Source organism: Macrobrachium nipponense, chromosome 5 (assembly GCF_015104395.2).
Source record: "Macrobrachium nipponense isolate FS-2020 chromosome 5, ASM1510439v2, whole genome shotgun sequence".
NCBI classification, from domain to species: domain Eukaryota; kingdom Metazoa; phylum Arthropoda; class Malacostraca; order Decapoda; family Palaemonidae; genus Macrobrachium; species Macrobrachium nipponense.
The window spans coordinates 107,052,545-107,068,601 of NC_061107.1; the positions used below are offsets into that span (position 1 = coordinate 107,052,545).

At 42.3% G+C, this 16,057-nt stretch overlaps 1 protein-coding gene across 1 annotated transcript in view; it reads right to left on the bottom strand.

Annotated features, from left to right (window-relative positions):
* Positions 1 to 1,667: 1,667 nt before the first annotated feature.
* The window catches only part of LOC135215572 (leucine-rich repeat protein soc-2 homolog), a 73,507-nt gene continuing 59,117 nt past the window's right edge, over positions 1,668 to 16,057 (bottom strand). The window contains exon 5 of the mRNA XM_064250430.1: positions 1,668 to 1,798. Coding sequence (XP_064106500.1) covers positions 1,687 to 1,798 — 112 coding nt within the window. The 3' untranslated portion in view covers positions 1,668 to 1,686. The remainder of the gene's footprint in view (positions 1,799 to 16,057) is intronic.

Consider the following 16,057-nt stretch of genomic DNA (forward strand, 5'->3'; position numbering starts at 1 on the left):
TCACCACTCGTTTCACCTCGTATCGCTCACGCAAGCGGAAGTTTCATTTCACTTCGGACTTAACATAACCTCTTTTACAAATGTTTTGCTAACATTGCGCCAACATCCTTACCACCATTTTCACTCGTCACAGGGACCTAGTAAAGTTAACGTAAATCTTAAAAGCAGATTACATTAACCCTTAAACGCCGAGCTGGTATTTCCAAAAGTGTCTCCCGTATGCCGGCGGCGTTCGCGAGTGAGCGCCGAAGCAGAAAAAAAGTTTTTTTCAAAAAATCACAGCACCCTTAATTTTCAAGATTAAGAAATAATTTTTGGCTCCTTTTTTTGTCATTGCCTGAAGTTTAGTATGCAACCATCAGAAATGAAAAAAAAACATCATTACCATATATAAATATATTGGAATATATGACAGCGCAAAAAAAATTTCATATATAATTGTATACAAATCGCTCTGTGAGCAAAACGGTTAAAGCTAATGAGTTCATTATTTTTTCGTTGTATTGTACACTAAAGTGCAATGATTTTGGTACATAAATTGTAAAATGTATAATTATACAAGTAATGAATAATATGCATCTTTTCCATGAATCTTCTAAAAAGTTATACATTATTTCACTGTATCCTATAATATTGTATGTATTCTAATATTTTTGTGTTATAAAATAACATAGTGAATGTTTTGGTTTGGAAATCAGCTGATGACGAATAAGAGTTCATTTTGCCATATTTAACTCATGTTGTGAGCATATTTTCTTGCTTCTAGTTAGCATAAACAAATCTACAGATACTTTACATATATGACACGAGGTCATTTTTTGTTATACAACAAATTTTTAAGTTGAAATATGGCTTGAGTGAACTATATTATTTTTTTTCATTAACAGATTGCATTTGGAGCGTGTTTATTGCATAAAAAAAAAACGTGATTCCATTCGCTATTTTCACTTGATTTCATCGCAATAAAAGCTTTACTTTATTTACCTTTTATTTACGTGACAACAACAGTAAAATTTGTTGTTTCAAGTCCAGTAGTTCTGATCAAAATGATTTTCTCTCTATTTTATCTGCAATTGTGTTTGATGGCATAACTTTTCTGGCGTTTTATCCTTGTTGCCGATGCATGATACCATTCATTAGCAGCTTGAACAGTTTTCTCCGCTTCAGCTACAACTTGGCTTAAATTCAACAGAATATTTCCCTGCTGTCTTTGATCTATTGCATTTAAAATTGCATAAATATATCAGTCCTATTCTACATAACATCATTTATAACATAACTACGGTAATTGTTTACTATCATATGATGGTTGAAATACACCAAACGGATGTTACTTTTATCCAATTCGGTTGTATAGTAAAAAAAAAAAAAAAAAAAAAAAAAAAAAAAAACCACCACACAGGGTTCCCCAAGTCCAGGAACATCACCCCCATTATTCCTGTTATTTCATATGGGAAAAATATGTTTAAATAACTCATTTTTAATTAACCCTAGCTCTCCAGGAACGTAACCTTTGCGTTAATTGACAGGTGATTATTTATATATATAACTACTGCGAACAGGCAAATTTTTCGTAAATAATAGGGGTATATGTTCCAGAGAGAGGTCCGGGAATGCACGAGTCTGCAAATAAGGGGGGTTCACAATACATATAAAATTCTAGTATACAAGTGTTTCCATAGCACTTTACCTATACAAGTAAAATTCCACGAGATGAGTAAGATTGTGGACAGACGAAGGTAACTGTGTGATACTGGAATTGCTAAGATCCAATCGTAGAGCACCATCATCCTTACACCTGCAATGCAGTAAAATATCTCCATAAGTTAATCACATGCTGTATATGGAATAAAAATAATACAAGGAAGCAAATCAAAAGATAGTTACTTGCAAAATTTCTAAGAAAACTAATTGCAAATTAGGTCCTGAATCAATAAGAAACGTTCTGTTCTGTACATATTAGATATCCAAAATCTGTCCATGATTAATGATTCTAGAACCCTTTCAAAATTGATCTTACTAATCCTACAGAGAAAGCATAGATATCAATGAACAAATTTAATTCACAAAGATAAACATAACTAATTATCAAATCCAGTATAACAATCTTTGTATGTTTCAATGACTGAATGTAGTGTCAAGCATGAAATAATTCTCCAAAATGTTATTGTTATGATACAATAAAGTTTGTTCATACTTACCTGGCAGATATATATATAGCTGTATTCTCCGACGTCCGACAGAATTTCAAAACTCCCGGCACACGCAGTGGGCGGCCAGGTGGTTAGTACCCATTCCCGCCGCTGGGAGGCGGATATCAGGAATCATTCCCATTTTCTATTCAGATTTTTCATACCACTGTCCCCTGAGGGGAGGTGGGTGGGTACTTTAATTATATATATCTGCCAGGTAAGTATAGAACAAACTTTATTGTATCATAACAATAACATTTTGTTCATGAAACTTACCTGTCAGATATATATATAGCTGAATCCCACCATTGGAGGTGGGAAGGGACAGAATAGAAGGATTTAGGAAACACCTCAAGTGCAGATGATTGACATCTTGATTCCTTACCTGTTAGCATAGCTGACTTCTTGATTACTGTCACCGAAGTCTGCTTCTGCTTTACTAGAGTTGCCAACAAGGTAGTGACCTGTGTAGTTGGTGCGCTCTAGATGATCTGTCAACGGGGGCGTGACCACAATGTGACTAGACCATATTGACCATACTGTGAGGGCAACGAAGCTAAAAACCACCACCTGACCTAACCTATCGAAGTTAGTCCCATAACTTCTAGGCTAAAGAAAGGGAAGGCGCCTCAAGCAACCAACCCTTCAACCATAAACCAACACCAAAATTAAAAAGCACAACTACCCCTTTTCTATAGGGTAGTATTTGTGCTGCTCCCTGCCCCAACACCATTTCTGCGGATATGTATGGTCCAAGCGACTCGCAGTTCTCATATGCCGTCTTCACATCCCGCAGGTAATGTGAAGAAAACAAACAGAGTTTGCTTCGCCAAAAAGTAGCCGCTAATGATATCATTAAGTGCCATATTCTTTCGAAATGCCATTGAAGTCGCAACAGCTCTTACTTCATGGGCTTTTATTTTCAAAGCTTCATATCACCATCCGAGCAGGACGCATGGGCCTCCCTGATGGTGCTTCGTAAAAAGAATGCCAGTGCAATTCTTTGACATAGGAAAGTCGGGTCTCTTAACAGAAGCACCATAAGTTCTCAGAAGGACCACCCCGGACAATCTTTGGTCTTTTGCATGTAAAATTTGAGAGCCCTGACAGGGCACAGGACTCTCTCTGGCTCTTGTCCGATGAACTCTGTTAACCCCTTGATTTCAAAGGTTTTTGGCCAGGGGTTAGATGGGTTCTCATTCTTCGCTAAGAAATTAGGATCCAAGGAGCACACTGCTCTGTGTCCTCTGAAACCCACATCTTTACTAATTGCCTGAATTTCACTAACTCTCTTTGCCGTGGCAAGAGCAGTTAGAAAAATCGCCTTCCTAGTAGTGTCTCTCAATGAGGCAGCATGCATAGGTTCAAAGGGAGCCGACATCAAGAATCTTAGAACTACATCAAGGTTCCATGATGGAACCTTTGGTTGTAGTACTTTGGTTGTCTCAAACGATCTCAACAGATCGTGAAGATCTTTATCATTTGTCAGATCTAATCCTCTGTGGCGGAAGACAGCTGACAGCATACTCTTGTATCCTTTTATTGTGGGCACTGCTAGTCTGTCCACATTTCTCAAATGCAGGAGAAACTCAGCGATTTGGTTCACGAGGTCGTGGGAGGAGGAAATACCTTTCTTCCTACACCATCTCCTGAAGACAGTCCACTTCGACTGATAAAACTGGCTCGAGAGGAAGCTCTTCTCGCATTGGCAATAGGCCTCTGCCACTGATCTTGAAAAACCTCTCGCTCTGGCCAACTTCTTGATAGTTCTGAACGCAGTCAGACTCAGAGCGGAGAGGTTTACCGTAGGTACCTCTCGAAGTGGGGCTGTTTGAGAAGATCGACTCTTCTCGGCAGGGTTCTCGGAAAGTCTACCAGAAGAGACATGACCTCCGTGAACCAATCGCTTGAGGGCCAAAAGGGGGCGATCAAGAGTCATTCTCGCTCCTGGCGACGCCGCAAACTTCCTTGTTACCAATCTCCCTATAAGAGTTTGAACGGTGGGGAAAGGCGTACACATACCATCCCCGTCCAGTCCCATAGGATGGCAATCTACCGCTAGTGCGTCCGGGTCGAGAACTGGAGAGCAATAAATCGGAAGCCTCTTCGTTTTCGAGGTTGCGAAGACAGTCCACTTCGACTGATAAACTGCTCGAGAGGAAGCTCTTCTCGCATTGGCAATAGCCTGCCACTGATCTTGAAAAACCTCTCGCTCTGGCCACTTCTTGATAGTCTGAACGCAGTCAGACTCAGAGCGGAGAGGTTTCCGTGGTACCTCTCGAAGTGGGGCTGTTTGAGAAGATCGACTCTCTCTGGCAGGGTTCTCGGGAAGTCTACCAGAAGAGACATGACCTCCGTGAACCAATCGCTTGAGGGCCAAAAGGGGGCGATCAGAGTCATTCTCGCTCCTGGCGACGCCGCAAACTTCCTTGTTACCTCTCCTAAGAGTTTGAACGGGGGAAAGGCGTACACATCCATCCCCGTCCAGTCCCATAGGATGGCATCTACCGCTATTGCTTCCGGGTCGAGAACTGGAGAGCAATAAATCGGAAGCCTCTTCGTTTTCGAGGTTGCGAAGAGGTCGACTAGCGGCCGTCACCACAACTTCCATAGCTCTTGACAAACTTCTAGATGTAGGGTCCATTCTGTGGGAAGCATCTGATGTCGACGGCTTAAAAGATCCGCTCGAACATTTTGAATTCCTGAAATGAACCTTGTCAGGATCACTATGTTTCGAGCTTTCGCCCATAGAAGGATGTCTCTCGCTATCACGAACAGTGATCGAGTGTGGTGTCCCCCCCTGCTTTTTATGTAAGCGAGAGCCGTAGTGTTGTCCGAGTTGATCTGGACAACTCGGCCCACCAATCGTTCTTCGAAGAACTGAAGAGGCAACCGAATAGCCTCCAATTCTTTTAAGTTTATGTGCCAGGACCTCTGTTCCCCTCTCCAGAGGCCTGACACTTCCTCCTTTCCTAGTGTTGCTCCCCAGCCCACCATGGAGGCGTCGAGAACAACACTAGGTCGGGCCCAAAAGCTTGAGGGACATTCCTTCCGAGAGTTTGGTCAGATCTTGCCACCACTTCAGATGATCCTTGACCGCTTTTGAGATAATCAAAGTCGAGTCTAGATTCTTGTCTTTCCAGTTGTCTGCCATAAAAAACTGGAGTGGCCTGAGGTGCAACCTCCCCAGGGAAACAAACTTCTCCAGCGAAGAAATGGTTCCAGCAGACTCATCCATTCCTTCGCCGAGCATGTTTCTTTCCCTAAGAAGGCTAACACTTTCTCTAAGCATCTCTGCTGACGTTCCTTTGATGGAAAGGCTTGAAAAGCCGCTGAATCCATCTGAATCCCCAGATACACGATGGACTGCGTGGGGATCAGATGGGACTTCTCGTAATTTACTATAAGGCCCAGGGCCTTCGTCAGCTGTAATGTCGTCTGAAGGTCCTCCAGGCACCTTGACTTCGAAGGCGACTTGATTAGCCAGTCGTCCAGGTAGAGCGAGACTCTTATTTTCGATAGGTGAAGCCATTTCGACCATCATTTCCGCATGAGGAAGTAAAAACCATCGGCGCCGTACTCAGACCGAAGCACAGAGCCCTGAACTGGAAGACCTGCCCTTTTAAGACGAACCTCAGGAACTTCCTTGATTGGGGATGGATCGGGACGTGGAAATAAGCGTCTTGAAGGTCCAATGACACCATCCAATCCCCTGGTCTCAAGGCCCCTAGCACAGACTGAGAAGTTTCCATCCTGAATTTTTCTTTCTTTACAAAAACGTTCAGTCTGCTGACGTCTAGGACAGGTCTCCATCCCCAGACTGCTTCGGAACCAGGAATAACCTGTTGTAGAAGCCTGGGGAATCCAGCATCAGAACTTCCTCTACGGCCTTCTTTTCCAACATTTGATCTAGAAGATCGAGTAAGATCTTGCTTCTCTGACTGGTATGCGGGCGACAGGTCTATCGGCTTCGTGCTCAAAGGAGGCGCAGAGAGGAAAGGGATCTTGTATCCTCTCTCGATCACATCTAGGGTCCAGGTGTCCGCCCCTATCGTCCTCCATGCCTGAGCAAATAAGGTGAGTCTCGCACCTACCAGGTGCCTGAAGGCAGAAACGTCAATTTTTTCCCTTCTTGGTAGAAGAGATCTTACCTCTGAAGGACCCCCTTCCCTCGAGGAACCTCTAGAGGAAGGTGCTCCACGAAAGGGCTTAAATTTCTTCTTGGGTGCTGGAGCTGTTGAAGTAGAAGCCTGAGGAGTAGGTCGTCTTGAAGATTGAGTCAAGAGGTCCCTTGTTGCTTTTTCTTGCAAGTTTACCGACAGATCCTTAATCATGGACTGCGGAAATAGGTGCGTAGAGAAGGGGGCGAATAATAACTCTCCGCTTTCTGAGCGGGAGAAACGTGCTTATTTCGCCGGTAAAGGATACAATAGAGTGGCTTCTCTTTTTTAGCAGACCTGTAGCAAAATGAGATGCTAACTCATCAGAGCCATCCCTTACTGCTCTATCCATACAAGCTAATACACTCGAAAGCTCTTCCAGCGAAATCGAGTCTTGACTCCTCGATTGTACATCCAGAGCCCCGAGGCACCAATCTAAAAAGTTAAACACCTCTAGCGTCTTATATAACCCCTTGAGGTGATGATCCGTCTCCGTCATTGTCCAGGAAACCTTAGCCGATGACAAATAAGACCTCCTTGGAGCGTCCACCAAATTGGCGAAATCCCCTTGAGAAGAAGACGGTGCTTTCAATCCTGCTTCTTCTCCTGTTTCGTACCAGATCCCAGCTCTCCCTTTCAGTCTAGATGGAGGAAGTGCAAACGAAGTCTTCCCTTTAACCTTCCTTAAATCCATCCAATCCTGGACTCTCTTAAACGCTCTCTTCGCAGAGAGCGAAGTGGCCATCTTAACGAAGCCAGGGGCCTTCCTGGCCTTCGATGAGGCAAATTGTGAAGGTGGAGAGCAAGGAATTGGCGCTTGAAAATTATCTGGGAATAATTTCTAAAGTAAATCCGTCAACGTCTTATAGTCTGACGACGCTGACGCATTTGGTTCGTCATCATCAGTAGGGCAGCGATCACTAGACGAATCCTTCTCTCGGTCATCAGCGCCTTTCAAAGATCGCGATGACTTCGACACTTTAACCTGAGAAACATCCTGACGTTTCGGACTCAACTGTTGATCGTCCTGGAAAGCGTCCCGATATGCAAGGCGCCGTGCGTTCTGAGAAGCGTCCTGCAGAACGTCCTGATGTGAAGGACGCCGTGCGTCCTGAAGAGCGTCAGCTCGAGCGTCTTGCTGAGCGTCATGATGTTTAGGACGCCGTGCGTCCTGAACAGCGTCAGTTGGAGCGTCTTGGCGAGCGATCCGCGCGTCTTGAAAAGCATCTTCTCGAGCGTCCTGGTAAGCGCTTCGTTGCTTAAGACGCCGAGCGTGATCATTAACATGCAAAGCTTGACGTTCCGATTTTGATCCTTGAGCGTTCTCGGCCTTTTGACAAAGACGCTGGCCGCTTGTGCGACAACTCACGTCTCTGTCAAATTCGTCTCTCCTAGACGCCCTTTCATGAGGAACGTAATCACGTTCTCTAATGCGTCGGCTACTAGGAGGAGACTCAAAGGCCGAAAAACGCGGAGTAGGAGCCGGGGATTGCCTAGTTCTCTTAACAGGCAGCCACCTATCCTTCCTTCTATGACTAGTTTCTGCCTCCTTTCTCTCAAAAAAGGAGGCTAACTGTCTCTGCATTTCCCAAAGCATTTTCCTTGAAGGGGAAAGTTCTCGATCAGGAGAAGGACTCATCCTGTGCGAGGAAGATGGGCGAGGGGATGCCCTTTCCTTCAACTCAGGAACAAGCTTAGAGCGACTTGGACGCTCGAAAGAGTCCTCCCCTGATGAAGTCTTGTTCCTTTTCTGTGGCGGAAAAGCTTCAAAATCTTCAGGTGACGAATCTACGTAATGATCAGAAGGACGTGAAGCGTCCTCTTCTCTGAAACCTCTCTTAAGAGGGCGACAAGGGCGACGGCCGCTTGTTCGACAACTAGCGCCCCTGCCGCTCTCCCCCTGAGAGGTCTTCCGAGCGTCCCAACCTCAGCGAGGAGAGGAAGTCTCGGAAGAAGAGAAGCACTCTTTAAGTATTCGTGCCCGTGCACGAACACCGGCAGCCTGAGATTCGTCCTCAGTTTCTGCGAAGGGACGTCAGACCGGTCATTAGATCCCGTACCCTCCTTCGGCTTTCGGCTTGCCCTCTCCCTAAGGCCTGGGAGTCCGGCAGGGGCCTAGGCCTAGAGGCATTATGGGACCGATCTGACACCCCTTCCACTACACTAGATGCACTAACACTTTTATCACAATTCACATTTGACTGTAGAAGCAATCACTTTAGATTCCAAGGCGCGAATCGACTCCATGATCGTAAATAATACGCTTCCTTCTGCAGACACTTCCTGATTGTTCGGAGGCAATACAACAGGATCCGGTTGAATTACATCTACAGGAGGATTTAATGGAGATACAATTCTACCTTGACTTCTACTCACAGAAGCACTCCTAGAGGAAGACCTCCTGATTCTATCACGCTCAAGCTTTTTCACGTAAGAATCATATGCCTTCCATTCAATTTCAGTCAATTGCTCACACTCGATGCATCTATCATTCAACATACATACATGACCACGACATTTCGAGCACACTGAATGAGGGTCTACCGAAGCTTTCGGCAACCTCACCTTACATTCATGCACCTTACACACCCTGAAGCTAGCAGAGCTAGATCCAGACATCGTAATCAAAGAAAAGTCAAAGCCAAATCCAAATCAAATCCACTATCACGTATGCCAAGCCAACAAGCCAAATCAAAACCAAAAGTCAATCAGAATACTCAAGTTAGCACAAGAAGTTTCAAAATCCTAGGCGGAGGTCTGTAAACAGTTGTTTACCGACCGGCGACAGAGAAAAATCTGAATAGAAAATGGGAATGATTCCTCCCAGCGGCGGGAATGGGTACTAACCACCTGGCCGCCCACTGCGTGTGCCGGGAGTTTTGAAATTCTGTCGGACGTCGGAGAATACAGCTATATATATATCTGACAGGTAGGTTTCATGAACAAAATGTAGTTTGTTTTCATTCAGGTTTTACTTCCTGTTGCAGTGACAATATCCCACTGCAACTGTCTCCCTGGCAATGCTATTTATGCTTCTTATGCTCAAATTAAAGAGAAGCTCCAATACTATATTCGAGGCGAAGTCTCAACTCCTGTAACCTCCTACCAGCCTGGTGTAATGATTGGCCAGAGCAGTAGGGCCCAGGTCCTGAATGCCCCTTCAAAAGCAAGGAAGGGTTACCCATGTAAGAAAATTTTGGAGAACTGTGACATCTCCCTTAAGACACTTCATGTTATAAGGCTGTTAGTTCTTTCTGTTACAAGTAGTAAGGGGTTCAGGACTAGTATACTCTACAATGTCGCCCCTCTCTCTCTGTTCTTATGAGAGATGAGAAGTGGGTATCACCAACTATCATTACAAAGAAAGGATGCCTGAAGCATACTCACTTGTATCTAATCTGACTCCAGCGAGTACTCTGATACAGAAATTGACATTAAAAAGGACAATTTCGTTAGATGAAACCTATTCACATGGAACAAGCGCAGAGGGGCCATTGACTTGAAATTCAAGTTTCCAAAATATGTTGCTTTCAACCTCCCACCACAGACCCCACACTGCAGCAGTAACTGATCATGGTACAGTGCCAGTGATTTTTCTTCAACCCAGGGGAGGTGCAAACCCGTGACATCTGAGCGGCCATATCACTACCTTAGCCACTATACCAGAGGGATGGAAAGGAACACAAGTCATTCCACATGCAAACCTCCTGACTTAAGAATGGCCTATGTACACTGGATAAGATTCTAACCTTGTCCTGAAAAGGAACTCACATGACCACAAACTGTATGGCAGCCAACAGGTCCAAAGGAGAAAGTGTCCAAGGACTTGGGGTCAACAAAATAAGTCTTTGCCAGACACCTGTCCTCATAACATGGAAAATGAGTTTTTCTCACAAAGCTAGAAACAAACTTAATGAGCCTTCACACAAGATGGATGCCAACCTCCTCCTTAGAAGTAGTGTGGGCCTATCTGATTACTTCATGAATACATGAAGAGCGTTCCTAGAACCCTCCTCATTGCGCTTACCTATATTAATGAAAAAGTGGCTACACTCCAGCCACTAGAAATAGTTTATTTTCAATTCATTACAATTTGGACAAAGCAGCATCTCATCCAGGTCTACACACAAAAGAATCTTATAGGGAAAGGCTCAAGAAATTCTTGGATCACTTGACTGCCATAAACAGATACTAAGTTTTCATCACCACTAACACAGGAATGGTATAGACAATATATGACAGGCCATGTAACTCCTCTACCCTTTTTGCCAAAACCTAAGCTAAAAGGAAAACAATTAAGTGTAAGGCCTCTGTATGAAGCCTGAGACATAGGCCCTGACAAAACTCAAGTACAAGGACATATTACATTTAGGAGGCGAAAATTCCTGAGTCACACAACTGTTCAAACCCAGGAAACAGCCAAGCAATAGTATTTTACTGAACAACTGCAAACCCAGGAAACAGCCAAGCAATAGTATTTTACTGAACAACTGAATGGTGCTTGTCTCAGCAAAACTGCTACAAATATATACTACTAAAGAAGTACCATTTCTAAAACACCAATCACAGTAATAGCACCTTTGCCTGATATATGTTAGATGAGGAATGTCTATGGTACCCTGGACAACTTCATTGAAGTCCTGTGAAAAAAAAGCCTCTCTGCACAGGAGACACTCAATGACCTCCAAGTGTGGAAACTCTTCATATGACCAGACTGTCCAAGGAGTGTCAAAGGCGCAACTTCCACCAACACCAAGAGAAACTGGAGTAAAGAAAGCCTCTTCTGTTCAACCTGGTTGCAAATAGGTTGAGCATGGGATACCCTCATAATTTAACCCTCTTACGCCGAAGCGGTAAAAAAAAAATTGTCTTCCATGTGCCGGAGGTGTTTCAGAGTGAGCGCGGAAGCGGAAAAAATATTTTTTTCAAAAAATCACAGCGCGCTTAGTTTTCAAGATTAAGAGTTCATTTTTGGCTCCTTTTTTTGTCATTGGCTGAAGTTTAGTATGCAACCATCAGAAATGAAAAAAATTATCATTATCATATATAAATAATGCGATATATGATAGCGCAAAAACGAAATTTCATATATAATTGTATTCAAATCGCGCTGAGCGCAAAACGGTTAAAGGTAACAAGTTACTTTTTTTTTCGTTGTAATGTACACTAAATCGCGATCATTTTGGTATATAACACATTGTAAAACAATAAAAGCAACACAGAGAAAATATTATCACAAAATAATGCATAAATTCGTAACGCGCGGACGTAAACAAATATTTTTTTCAAAAATTCACCATAAGTCTAAATATTGTCCTAGAGACTTCCAATTTCTTTCAAAATGAAGACAAATGATTGAATATTACTATACTATAAGAGTATTAGCTTACAATTGCGTTTTCTACCATATCTGACGAGTTATAAAGTTGACCAAATGTCGAATTTTTTAATATATATATTTTTTATATGCAATTATTTCGGAAATAAGAAAAGCTACAACCTTCAAATATTTTTAGTTTTATTCTACATGAAATTGCGCACATTTTCATATATAAAAATCTATGAAATGCCTAATATGAAACGGAGCAAATATTCCGAGTATGGTACGTACGCATTTCGGAGATTTGTGGCGGAGAATCCGCGAGCGGAGGGAAGGAAAGATTTTTTTTCATAAATTCACTATAAATCTAAATATTTTGCTAGAGACTTCGAATTTGTTTCAAGATGAAGATAAATGACTGAATATTACTAGACTGTAAGAGTTTTAGCTTACAATTGCGTTTTTCGACCATTTCGGTAGAGTCAAAGTTGACCGAACGTGGTTTTTTTTCTATTTATCGTGATTTATATGCAAATATTTCGAAAATGAGAAAAGCTACAACCTTCAATTATTTTTTTTTGTATTCTACATGAAATTGCACACATTTTCATATATAATACTCCATGTAACGGCTAATTTAAAATGGTGCAAACATTACCACAATCGCACGTATGATTTTTTCGGAAGTTACCGCGCGGACGTAAAGAAAATGTTATTTTTTTCATAAATTCACCATAAATCAAAATATTGTGCTAGAGACTTCCAATTTGTTGCAAAATGAAGGTAAATGCTTGAATATTACTAGAATATAAGCGTTTTAGCTTACAATTGCGTTTTTCGACCATTTCGGTAGAGTCAATGTTGACCGAAGGTTGAAATTTTGGCAATTATCATTTTTTATATGAAAATATCTCAAAACTGATAAAAGCTACAACCATGGGTTGTTTTTAGTTGTATTGTGCATGAAATTGCACACATTTCTATATATAAAACTTTATATAACGGCTAATTTTAAAATGGTGCAAACATTACCACAATCGCATGTATGATTTTTTTCAGAAGAGTTACCGCGCGGACGTAAGGAAAAAGTTCTTTCATAAATTCACCATAAATAGAAATGTTGTGCTAGAGACTTCCAATTAGTTGCAAAATTAAGGTAAATGATTGAATATTACTAAAATATAAGAGTTTTAGCTTACAATTGCGTTTTTCGACCATTTTGGTAGAGTCAAAGTTGACCGAAGGTTGAAATTTGGCAATTATCGTTATTTATATGAAAATATCTCAAAACTGATGAAAGCTACAATCATGAGTATTTTATTGTTGTATTCTACATAAAAATGCGCACATTTTCATATATAATACTTCATGTAACGGCTAATTTAAAATGGTACAAAAATTATGTCAGTGACGAAATAATTTCCAAGATGTGTCACAGATACTTTTTAGTGCGGCAAGAAAGAAACTCGTGCTTGTGCGCCTGCGTAACAATTGTAAACAAAACAACACCTTGATCCGTGAACTCCCAGCATCCCCCAAGGCGCGTGATTCAAAAGTTTTAGGCTGGTAGGCCTATAAGTATTTTTCCGCGAATTTAAAAAAAAAACTTTTGTAAGTCGATGTAAAATACGTCCAGTCGGCACACAGGAGACAAAAAATGTCGACGTAAAATACGTCCAGTCGGCGTAAGAGGGTTAACTGGACAACCTCTCTGCTACTTGGGGGTGTAAGAACCAATCCATCCCACCACCTGACCCTGATGACTCAGCTGATCTGCAATCACATTTGGCATGCCTTGTTTGCATCTTGTAGACAACTTGACAGCTTGGGAAACTGCCCACATATGCATCTTCACTGCACATGACACAGTGGGAGATACTGTCTGTTTGTTGATGCATGCAATGACAGCTGTATTGTCACTCATCAACACTACAGTGTGACCTGTAAACTGATCCTGAAATTCTTACAATGTTGGCCATACTGCCTGCATTTTGAGGACACAGATGTACACAGACAAGGTATGTCCTGGAATATATACAAATGCACATGGTATAAGAAAAAAAATTCTGACAAATTTTCTGTAACTTACATGAGAAGTTGAAAGTGAATGTTTCCAACCATGTGAGGGGCCTCTTTCCCAAGACAGTTATAAAAATATGCTAATTTTACCTGGTTATAAATTTTTTCCTAACGTGCTTATTTTAGTTTGTAAAGTTACAATTCCAGCTCACATGGTATAACAGATAAAAACTAATATCGAGTATTCTCATATGGTAAAATATTCATGTGATGTACCAAGATAGGGAGATACGGTACCTTTTCGTTAGTTATACATGATCTTTTTTTTAATATTTCTAAAGTTTCCAAATTACAATTATAACTGTCATACAGTAGTGCCTCAGGTTACGAAATTAATCCGTTCCGAAGCAGCCTTCATAACCTGATTTTTTTGTATCCGGAACTATGTTTTACATGTAAATTGCCTAATTCATTCCAAGCCCTACAAAACCACCACAGTAAATTTTATAATAAAGCTAAATTGACCAATAAACAATGAAATACAACAATTTGGACCATTCAATACCTAACCTAACCATTACTGTACCTGTAAATAAAGTGTATCAGTGTACAGGGTACACGAAATACTGTACAGTGGAACCTCTACATACGAAAGTCCCTACTTACGAAAAATCCAGGTTACGAAAGCAAAGATGAAGATTTTTTTGCTTCTGTGTACGAAAATAATTCAGGTTGCGAATGGGTAAAAGTCCGAGATTCGCCCGGGCCCCCGAGAACAATTTTAAAACTCGTGCACAGCCAACTCAGTAGACTCGCCACCATCCTCCCACTCTCCCATTGGTTCCTGATGCTAGTCACCACCGTAAGATCCTGCTCTCCTATTGGTCAGCATCTGTCCCATCATCCCTCTACATAAAGGCGTCCTTCAACCATTTCGTCGCATCAGCATTATCGTACGCACGTGGAATTCGTTTGTTCACATAGATTTCATTTGTTAACGTAAATTCATGTTAGTGATTTCGCTTTCTTCATAGTAAGTTACTTTATCGTGCTGTGTGTGAACTTAATTAACTTACGTTATTAGCCATGGGTCCCGAGAATGTTGCTGAAGTTCACGGAAAGAAGAGGATGCTTTCTATGGAAACTAAGATGGCGATAATCAAGCAGTATGAGGCTGGCATGTGGTTAAGTGTGATCGCTAAGGAATAAGGCCGAAATCCATCAACGATAAGCACCATCCTTAAGCAGAAGGAAGCCATCAAAGCAGTTACAACTTCCAAGGGCATGACTATTTTGTCCAACAAGGGGATCCACGTACATGATGAGATGGAGAGGCTGCTTCTTGTATGGATTAAAGAAAAAGAAATTGCTGGCGATACGATAATCAAGACGGCAATCTGCCACAAGGCCAGCACTATTTTTGGTGCTTTGATTGCCCAGGCTGAAGACGATGGAGGAGAAGGGACATCGACGGCAACCCCCGACTTCAAGGCTTCTCGGAGGTGGTTTGATCAATTCCGGAAACGGATGGACTGGCATCCATTTGGTGGTGTGGCATGGGGAGGCTGCCAGCTTGGACACGAAAGCGGCCGAAGCCTTTATTAAGACGTTTGGCGAGATGATGATCAAGGAAGGCTACAGTTCTCACCAAGTCTTCAACTGTGACAAGACTGGCCTTTCTTGGAAAAAAATGCCTCGTCGGATGTACATCTTGGAGAAAGAGAAGCTACCCGGGCATAACGGCCTATGAAAGAAAGGCCTTTAACGCTTGGCACTTTGTTCCAACGCCAGTGGGGATTGTAAGGTGAAGTCCCTACTTTTCTATCATTCAGAGACTCCTCGAGCCTTCAAGGCCCACAAAGTGCTAAAGGAGAAGCTTCCAGTGATGTGGAGGGCTAATGCGAAAGCCTGGGTAACGAGACTTTTGTTCACCGAGTGGGTAAATCTGTGTTTCAGCCCGACAGTTAAAAAATTCTTGGAAGAGAAGCGCCTCCCTCTGAAATGTCTGCTGTTGTTGGACAATGCCCCTGCTCACCCTCCTGGCCTCGAGGAAGATATCCTAGTGGAGTATTCTTTCATCAAGGTTCTTTATCTTCCGCCCAACACCACCCCTCTCCTCCAGCCCATGGACCAGCAAGTGATATCGAACTTTAAGAAGCTGTATACAATACATCTTTTCAAGAGATGTTTCGACATCACCGATACCACAAACCTCACCTTGCGTGAATTTGGGAAGAAGCGTTTCGATATCGTGATATGCATCTGACTCATCGATCAAGCTTGGCAGGACGTTTCAAGGTGAACCTTGAATTCTTCATGGAGGAAACTCTGGCCTGAAGCCATATCTGGCCGAGACTTCGAGGGAT